The following is a 10,792-nucleotide window of genomic DNA, read 5'->3' on the forward strand; positions in this document are numbered from 1 at the left end:
AACTGCGAAAATAAAGTTTCAAGAAAAATTTATATGTTTGGTCTCATCTTAGAATTAGACAAGTATCAGAATTTTTTTTTCTCATTAATAGCAAAACTCATGGACAAAAATACCCGGCGTCAAACTGACATGTAAAATGGCCTACTTATCCGAGATTTTCTTTCGTCGCAGTTAGGCGACTACACTTTGCGGCGCGTATGGTTATAGAAGTTCAGGACATGAGGCAATCTGGGCTGAGGACTGCGGAGAGATAAGGTAAAGTGGATATGTATAATGTATATATACCTTATACATATATGTATAGTTACGCACGTATCCGGCGAGAATGGCGGTGACATCACAAAGTGTCCCACACGTGTTATTTGTCATTTCTTTTTTTCTGATTTTTCCCTCTCTCTCTCTCTCTCCTTCCTTGCATATGTACATTTTTTTTCCTTATCGCGGCGGAGAAGAGTGGTTCATCTCAAGAAACCCCAACGGCAGAGACGAGGACTCGTTCGACTTTTTCTCGCCTTCTTTATAAATATATCCACATACACGATGCGTGTTACGTCTACACGTATAGAGGTATACAATATATAAGGTTACAAATTTATGTGGCAAAGTGGCGTCCATGTAATCACATAATACGAGGTGTAAAGTAGACTATTTTTTGTTTTTTCATCCTGAATACAAGGATAAATTAATATCGTTAATTATCGTCTAACAATTTCCAACAGTTTGAAAAAGCGAGGATAATAGGCTTCGCATTTGGATCCTAAGGACGGTACGTGTACGTACAAGCGGTAAATCCCACGTGACATGGACCGGTTTTGTGGCCGATGCAGTCTCGCCGCGCTCACATATTTCATTAGGTACCTACTCGTCAAGAGAATATTTTTTCACCGAACGTACAGGCGAGCCGAAACTTTTACCACCAACTTTTGCAGCCGATGTAGAATAAGTTTCGTTTCGTGTTGAGGTGACCGTTACAAACTTAATAAAGTTTTCGTATAAACAATTAACAGCTCTTTGCAGCTGGTTATGGAAATAAAAAAAGTTATTGAAAATCTTCCAATTTTTGTTGTTTTAAGTTTTTTTTACATACCCATTATGTATTATTCCAACTAAAAGGAAAATTTCAAAGCTAAATTTATCTTTTCGTACTGTATACCTATTATATGTAATACGTAAACTATTATTGCAAAGAGCGACGCTGCGGGCAAACGTTGTTTGTCAATCGCGTTACGTAGAGATGTTAATCGAAACGACGTTCAGGTTATCGATAATTAATCGTCGATATTGAAACGGTCGGTCGTGCGGTTGAAAAAATCCCTCAACTTTTCCTGCACTCGCAGGCACCAGACCACAACAAAGTTCATGTACACAACATTATCCTATAATGTATGATACTACCGTACAATTACGCTACGCCGTAAAATTACATCATTTTCGAGCTCTACGCGTTGTAGCTTCTATATCACAAACGCACACATACAAAGAAACAATAATTGTCATCAAAATTGATGATGTATAAACGTGGGATTTGGAATTTGACGATTATACACATTAGTAGCAGGTTGGTATCGAAGCGGATTGATTAATTACCGATTAAGCCGAGTGACAAGCTCGTATTTTTTTCCTAGCATACATTGAATATCAAAAGAGAGTTGTCAGTAAAAACACTGCACAAGCTCGAGTACGTTCACTCACAAAAAATATTACTCAAACCCTGGAAGATGAAAACACTGTGTGTATCCGCGTGTAATATATTTTTCAATCATTCAAAACACAATCGAAGCAAACAGTGCGCTGACACAAGATCAAGATGGCGGCCTTTGCGATACACGCTTGCGATCGTATTTCGGCTCTAACATTATTTTCAACGCTCGTCGGTCGCGAAACGTTCATTCACGCCAAAGAATACGATGGCAAGCGTAGTTTTAGCCAGTGAATTTCATCTCCGAGAGACTTCCAAGTACATAATTGATGAACGAAAATTCACTCAGGATCGTTGTAATGGGTTCAATCTCAAATCAACAGCTTCGTTATTATACATCTTATTACTCGGTCTTACCTTTTTGTAGAGCTTGATCCATGTGAGATCGCCCTTGCTGTCTGTGTACTGCAGACCGAAAAACCAGACCTCCCTTAGACCGATGGTCTTGACAACCTGGTCGAAGAGTTGTTTCCCTGTCGTCGTCTGCTGGATCGCGAACTCGAGTTCCGCGTCCATCGTCGTCACCCTCACGTTCGTCTGTTCCCAACGAACAAAAAGAAAATCGATTATACTTTTTTCAATTTTCCCCCACGTTCGTCTTAAAACGTATTTAATACAGTTTTATTGGTAACGACATATACTACAGTAATAATGCATAACGTGAAGTATTACAGTTGTAAAAATAAATTGAAATCGATCAAATATTTTTTCAAAAAACTTCTTATAACTCACGAAAGAAATGTAAAGTTTTTAATATGTTACGATGTCGAGAATACATATCTCTATATCTATATATATATATATATATATATATATATATATATATATATATATATATATATTATTATTATAAACAGTAAGAACTAAAGAGCAAGAAGAAGAAGAAGAGAATTCTCGGAGTACAACAGGTGGCCTTCGGGGCGAGAAGCTAAAGCCACAGCGGTATAGCCACAAGGTAATACCTATACATATAATATAACCACACGATTGTTAATCGTAAGATTTCAATGCTGCTGGCGGGTATAATACGGGACTCGTATATAACAGCTATTACGAAATGCATCTTGGCGAATAATTGGAAATTATTATACGTTACGCAACGATCTGCTATACAGAAATACACGCATCTAATTATATCTACATCGGCGAATAAAAAAAATAATATAAGTATACCGCATATATAGGTAAGTTTTGACCATCGTCATGCAGCCATTTACACGCGATTGCATTTTTATACATCTTCGAACCTTGATTGCTGTTATTACCTGCGTTTCTTTTTCTTTTTTTTTTTTAATTCATTTCTTACGTCTAACGCGGAAGTAAATGGCATCCCAGATTTTATGTCCAAGTAGTTAATGTGCATGCCTCGGCTAATTGTCGCCAAGAAAATATATGTTAATAGGCGCAAAGCGATATTAAATTCTTGATAATACGATGGAAAGGCGTTACACATATGATATATATATATGTACGTTACATATGAAACTTGAGTGGACTTTACGCCGAACAAAATGAAAGAAGCAGTTCTACGTTGGTATGTTATAGCTTGAAGCTGCCGTGAGAACGAAATTGAGGCTTCTTTTGTTCCTCGAGACTATAAAGGTGTATATAACACGCACCTTTATGCACCATACTGATTTTCTCACGCAGGAATTCTTTCTTTTTTCCCCGATTCATGATGCGTGGTACCAACAATGAATTCCTAGGTCGTTAATAATTACAATAGTCTGATTTGTGGATATCGAATTTCATTTCGTCCCGCATTAATACGAATATTGTTGAAAATTTGGAAAAGAAAAGTGACTAAATTTCCGAGTAAATTTTAATTGCAGCATATTGTAATTCGATCAGAATTGCCGTTTCGTTTGTCAAAATCATGCAAATAATATTTTCTTCCGCACCATTATCGACGAAAAAAAGTTAAACACCTGTATAATTATTGATTCGATAATTCCCTGGTCATACAAAACTGACTAACTGTGTACAGCATTCCTTATACATCCGGTAGAAACGAGTGGCATTAATTGCGCTCCAAATAACGCCGCTCGTTTGTTTAACAATCAGGCATTAATTGCGTGTAACGGAAGAATGCAAGCTCGATGAGTAATCAGGTAAATCGAATTTTAAAGATTACCTTATTACAGAGTAATCGATTAAACTGATTTAATTTTTTTCTTTCATAAATATGTATATAGTTTCGTTGAATCGTACCATTTTAGCACCGGCCACCATTGTAGACGAGATCCCGAAGGAGAAGCAAACGGATCGACGACGCTACGCCACAGGTATCAAAACGAGGAGTAAAAATTTGAAGAGACCGATATCCGTCGATTGTCAGATGTTATAATTATCCAGGGATGCACGAGTTTGAAATTATCCACACAAAAAAAAAACCGAACAACCACTTTTATTGAACACTCTCGCTTTTAGTTCCTTCTCCGGCACCTTGTCCTCTTTCGAAAAAAGAAGCAAAATCCAGGAACGCGAAATTCACCCCCCCACACTTGATAAAACCCGCGACAATGATAAGATTTGAGAAAAAAAAAAAACTATTTGAAAACGAAACTGCAGTGAGAGCAAAAGGCTTGATCAATCGTTCGGATGAGGTGAACACAAACTGCGCCCAACTTCTCGCCGTTCGAACACGAAGAAAGAAGACTTTGATCACGTGACGACGCCGGTTAACCGCCGGCTTTTTTTCTCTCCGGTCGAGGTGGGGATAGGAGTGATGCAGGTTGGCCAATCCCCTCGGCCGTCGACGTTCGTTTGTTCGTTGAGAACGACGAGCGCCTCTTGAAATTTAAGAAGAAACGACGGAGTACGTACGACGTCAAAGATGCGTCTCCACCCCGGAAGATAAGAAAAAGAATCTAAAGTGCGGACGTGATTAGTTTCAAGTTCCGAATTTGATGCGACGATCAAATTTGAGTTATCGACAGAATTGCAATTGCAATTGCAAAAACACGCGCCACCTGTTTGATTTGCCTACACTGTTCGATTCTAGTCTTTTTTTTTCCCCCCCCCCATTATGTTGACGATACTGTCGCGGATTATTTTTTTTTAAATGTCAATTTTTAGAATCTGACTACCGTCGGAACGTTAAGGCACGGGTTAGTTTCAGTTCAGACCAATTGAAGTGGTGGATTTTTTTACAGTACATGCGGATTACAACTTAAATATCGTCCTTGGACGACTTTTCTGAATCATGAGGTTGAAATTTGCAACGATAACGAAACGATGCATTCGTGCGAAAAATCGTTTGAAATTCTGTGAACTATAACAATATTGTATTACTGACAATTCTCATATTGTAGAATAACATTTTCTCAAAAAATGCATCGTTATATTAACGTCACGAACTTCAATAATCATATAACGGCAGCTATCTCAAGTCTCTGCCGGCGTTTGAATTAGATTATCAGATGTATTTTAAAAAAATCATCTTTATTTATGGATCTCTACAAGTTTAGTTCACGGAGCTTGTACGTTTCCAATTGACTCGATCCATTATTCTAAGTCAAACATATCGATCTGAGTAAACATCCCTGCATCACGAGTAAAAATATTCTTCTCGATTGTATATTCAAGAAAAAAAAAATAAATAAATAAAAATCAATATGCGTAGATCCGATTTTTTAAAATAACCGTATTATTTTCCGTCACAAAACCCTGCACTGTCCCGTTGGAATAGGAGCATTGTACCGATGCTTATATACATATAATGATTCGAATTTAATGTCAAGATCTAGACCCCGGATTCTACAAACTGTTAAAAATCGCGTCATGGACATTACTAAACGTCATTACGTATACTACCTATATAGCTGTGTAGACGCGAAATGAGTTATCGTCACATGTATTTAATTCAGCTCATGACTCTCCAGCGAATTGAGTATAGATCTGATACGTGAATGATTCACACCATAGCAGCGGGATAAGGTGTCACCGTTAAATGCGGCATCTCGTCTTGAAAAGGAAACCGTAGCCTGTTTCCATTAACTTCTCGCGCGTGTTATTATTATACATTATACACATATCCGTATGCGAAATGAAAGTATAAATGTATTATACTTATGGATACAACGCATCTATAATGCGAGTTTAACCTGGCGTTATGCCATTACAGATCTGATATAGTATACGACAAAGTTAAATTTCAAAATTTCTGTCACCAACTTGAATTGTCTGATCTCAACCAATCCAGCTACCTAGCGATAAACTGTCGGCGGTCTCTGTCTCTTCGTAGTACATAAGTAAATGGTGCTGCAACGTACGTGCTTCGATTATGATGCATACGTCACAACATTTGCAAAACTCACGACGTTGCCCAGCTTTGAAACTTGCTACACAAACGCCTGCAACGAGCTGGCGAAAAGGTAAAAGAACCGATAAGGCTTGCGAGAAATTCGTAATATAACAAAAAAAAAATATTCAACATACGGATACATTTCATTCATCATTTGCAAAGAATTCCGACGAAATTCCTTCGCTTCGTGGCCGGTGGCAAGATGACGAATTCTGAGTCACTTCCAGATAATGTACATATCAGAAATGAGTCGATTTAAGCGGAAGGTAAATGGATTATTGGTCTAACGAACAATCGCGGGGAAAACTTTAAACAAATTCATTCTTTCCTGTCGTACTTTGATTAATCTGCTTATAATTAATTTCATCAAAGAAGAAGAACGGGTGCCGTCAACTCTACGATATCTTATCTCAGGTAGAAACCGCCCGCTTTTGCCTTCCAAGTGTCTCACACCTCAGAAAATATAATATACGTCTTGTAGTAATATGTATACATATTTTTTTTATTTATCAAACTAGGTTATTGCAACGAAATATGTGTAACGATGATATACAGCGAGACATTATTATCGTCATCGTCCAAGCGGATGATGATTTTTCCCATTGTTATATAAATACAAGACAATTTGAAACAGAATTTACAAATACGATATGTATTATAAATATCTGCAAGATTCAGTTACCGACGCGGTATAAAGATAAAATGCATTGATTAAACATTTGCAAACATCGATTGAGATTGAAAACCTGCAACGATGACGATCAGCTAAGTAGGTGAGAAGGGAAAAAAATCTTCATACGATAAAACGAGAATCGCTTCGATCAGATTGTCTTTGTCGTCTGTTTTATGTGTAGGTTATACATATTATTACAGAACCGATTGGACAGGAAATGAAAACCCAATTACAAACCTGTGTGCAATAAGGTTTCGCGGCCTAACATCTTGCTGGAGTAAAAGAAAAACAACGTATATTACAGAATCGGAAGTGTGGAAAATCTCGGTAATTTTGTACGGGTATAATACTTATTAATTAATTACTGCTGCCTAAGAAGAATAAAAAAAACGCCCTTGTTTCTAATACTGTAATTCTTCACGTGGGAAAAACAACGCTCGTCTAAATAGTACCTATTACAAAAAGAACTTGTATTACAATTAGTAAAGTTGATTGGTTCAGACATTTGTCCTCGTATTTTCTCGAGTATACCATTGCAAACAAACTTTCGTAGCACACAGCATTCGAATGGATTGACACGGTAAAAAATCAAAAAAAAAATCATTTTAAAACAGAAATGGAAATGAGAATACAGGTATAAGCGATTGACGTCCTTGTCCCGACAGAGATAACGAGATTATTTCGTAATTAGTGCGAGGAAGGAAATCGTCGTCGAGGAGGTGATTTTACAGCGCGATAAAATGGCCTAATTCTAGTACCCTGAACACCTAACATTGATAATAACAATGGCAAAGAGTAGTGGACGCGTTATCTGGTCTCCGTTATTCTACCACACACTTACCGACTTCGGCATCTTGGCAGCTGTGCTGGGCTCGTTCTAGGCAGTGAAACTGTCAGCCTGAAACAGATAAATTATTAGCACTGTTGCAGAGTTACATCACAGACTGGATAACAAACATAGTCGGACAACAATCACGCGGCAGGCAAATACAGGTTGCCGATGCTTGATGCAGGAGAAGAAATAATTACCGATGAACCGCAGGGATCGGAATCCGCTCGCACGCGATACAAATTTCAGTTATGTTCCGCTCGGTTCGTCCCTGTGCACGGGAATGACTCTTCACTATTGAACGTCAATCTCATTGTCGGACATCCCGAGCGATTCGCAACGTTTTTACTTCCCTTCTATTTTTATTTATTTATGCTAATTTTTTTTTTTACCACGAGTACGTATCGTACAGTTTCACCGTGTTTTCATCTCGGCAATTTCCATATTCTATTTCCAACTATAAAATTGGATCATGCCCGAGGTGATATTCGATATATGAAAATGTTCTTCTACCCCGTTGAACATTCATCGATTAATTGATTTTGAAAATGTGAGAGACTTATGGAAAAACATAATTTGCTGTTGAAAAGAAGGGACCATTTTACACGATGCCTCGGAAAATTTTCTGTCAAATTATTACGTTGAAAGCATTATCCGATCGACAAGTTTTGGGTCAGTAATTTATTGTATTGTTTTTTCCCCTCAAAGGATTAGGCACGTCGTATAAGATAACAGATGCAAGGCTACTGAATAATCACAATTATTTGTGATTGCAGTATTAAAAAGTTTTGCTGTGAATTGAGTATTTCAATGAAATTTTTTTATTTCATATTCTTGTAGATTGGAAAAAAATATTTTGGACGTATTTTATATTCTTTTGATTGAATCAAAATTGCCATTAATATAACAGATTGAAAACTATAACATTGTGACGTCACCTATGTTATGATATATCTATATATATATATATATTAAAATCAATGAAATTCAATCACCTACAACATGAAAAATTATCGTTCTTAACGAAAAAGAAAAAACACGTCCTCGTTATTTTGGCTTCAACTGCATTACGCACCCCTAAAAATAGAAAAAAAATTTTCATTCAAACACTCAATTATGCCGAACGAAATAATTCGGTCACTGTGCTGCGCCGCATCTTTTCGGAGTGGCTCGACCGAGTCGTCGTCGTAGTTTTGAATTTTATAAATGCAAATCCGTGTGACCGAGATCCAAGGTATATTATATATGTATACAGCGGGACGACGAAGGCCCCTTCCTACGTGTCTCGAAGGCTTATCTGTGCCCCACTGCGTTCAGTGAACCGGGTTTCAGCGTACACATAGGCAATTAGGTACGTTTCTTCGATTACAAATTTCGAAAACTCTTTTCGTACCGTTCGCTGCTCGCGCGCGTTAGAATCCTCGATTTCCTCTCTCTAATCGTTAAGGCTGCATACAGGCGATACATGCACGTTATACACTAATGTAAGCGCGGTTCTTACCAACCAACCGGTATTTGTCAGGTGTGCCCGTTTCATCTCTCTAATACACGATGAAAAACCCGTTGTATTTGCAAATTCAATTCCCGCAAAATAGCATGTTTTTCTATCTCGGTTTCGTTGCTCCAACGTTACCAACTTCAATAATCATTAGTCCGTAAAAGTATTTCGTTAAAAATATATAATTTTTTAAATAAATTTTAACGCGGCATGTGTTTCCGCAGGGTCTATTTTTCAACTCAACGTCACAGGTACAGACCCTTAGATTCATTCCAGCACATTCAAGGCCACCGGTATAATCCGCTACCACTCGTTTAACATGGGAAACTGATACTACCGGTGGTCTCGAATATGTCAGATTCGATGTAATTGTAAGGGTCCGTTCAGGCACAGCGGAAGCTCTTCTAGTCACACACATTATACCTATATTGTTTACCTACAATAATATATACATATAATCGTCTTCGGCTTTTTCGTATGAGGGGGATACGGATTATCCTACGCTTTCGGCACAAGTGCGTGTAACATGGGCTCTCGGATCACCTATCTACAGCAGCAGCTAAGCTCTCAGCGGCCAAAAGGTCACGGAATATGAATCACGACATTAGGAGAAAGAAACAGCAAAAGGCGGCTCGGCTCGGATCAATGAAGGCGAAATAGAGAAGAGGAAGAGAACTGCACGGGATTGGAGAAGCTACGCCGATGTTATACCTACGTGATCGAAGTACCAATTGGTTCCCGTAGGACCTGAGCGAGTGGAATACAGCGTTGTGCCTTTTTAGGTCATCGACTGCCGATGAAATCGGACCTGAATATCGCCGATGGGCAAAATTGAGCGCGGACGTTTCTAATCCTCGTCCGAGAGTCACGGAAACTAGTGAAACGACTCGACTGCGTGTCATTTGCAAATACTGCGAGATGAGGTGCGTAGGCGAGCGGTTAATAAAGGGGTTTTTTTTTATTTACACTAGCATGAGTAACGCTGGGTAACACCTATCTATACCTGCGAATGAATGTTCGTGCGAAAATTAACTTGCTTCTGGAATCGCGCGCGAAGCCGTCGACGACGCTGTTCGATGAAAAATCTCGAATCATTTTCAGCCAAGGTATATTGATGCCGAATCATATTTCACGTAACGCACCGCTCTGTCGACCAGGAATTTACATATTTCTGTAATAAGCGGGCGGGCAGGTTGGTAGGGAGGTGCAAATTCCAATCTTGCTCTGAGAAGGCGTCGAAATTCATTCGTTGATAATAATTACAAGGATATTTATTTTATCCGGCATTTGTATCGTGCGCGATTCGGACATTCGCGAGGGTCTGGTTATCATTCAAACCGCGGATAGAACAACCGGTATCGGGATAATCGGCGGTGAAATACGGCCAGGGAGAGGTCTATTAACGCCGCCTCGGTAATATTCGTATAAAATATGATTGTACTCACTTTGATTTTATCGATATGAAATATCTCTCCACTCCTTAACACCACATTTACTGGGGTTAGAGGCACACACTTTTCCCGGGACAAATCCGTGCAATCCACACCCAAAAAAAAAACCGTCACGTTGAGCAAATACTGACACCTCACTGATAATATGGCCGCCGCCCGCCTTTGAGGTGGGGTGTTAGCACCATGCACGTACTCTGGAGGACTTTCGACGTACTGAATTTTCGCTCGCGAACACAGATGAGCGTCTGAACTCTACGGCCGCAACCGAACTACTGACTAACTAGTAGCGACGGATCGAGCCGAGCGTTCTTGCGGGAATTTTCGGAATTACTCGCG

At 38.8% G+C, this 10,792-nt stretch overlaps 1 protein-coding gene across 2 annotated transcripts in view; it reads right to left on the reverse strand.

The window, feature by feature from the left end:
• LOC124178474 (moesin/ezrin/radixin homolog 1) overlaps positions 1 to 10,717 on the reverse strand; it is a 32,640-nt gene extending 21,923 nt beyond the window's left edge. Inside the window, exons 1-3 of one of the 2 annotated variants that reach the window (XM_046561839.1) lie at positions 10,451 to 10,717; positions 7,520 to 7,576; positions 2,057 to 2,236 (exon numbers count right to left, since the gene is read on the reverse strand). In XM_046561839.1, the coding sequence (XP_046417795.1) occupies positions 2,057 to 2,236; positions 7,520 to 7,531 (192 nt within the window). In that variant the 5' untranslated portion in view covers positions 7,532 to 7,576; positions 10,451 to 10,717. Of the gene's footprint in view, positions 1 to 2,056; positions 2,237 to 3,910; positions 4,314 to 7,519; positions 7,577 to 10,450 lie in introns of those variants that run through there. The other variant, XM_046561838.1, reaches the window with a different exon arrangement.
• Between the last annotated feature and the right edge of the window lie 75 nt (positions 10,718 to 10,792).

This window comes from Neodiprion fabricii, chromosome 3 (assembly GCF_021155785.1).
Source record: "Neodiprion fabricii isolate iyNeoFabr1 chromosome 3, iyNeoFabr1.1, whole genome shotgun sequence".
Lineage (NCBI taxonomy): Eukaryota > Metazoa > Arthropoda > Insecta > Hymenoptera > Diprionidae > Neodiprion > Neodiprion fabricii.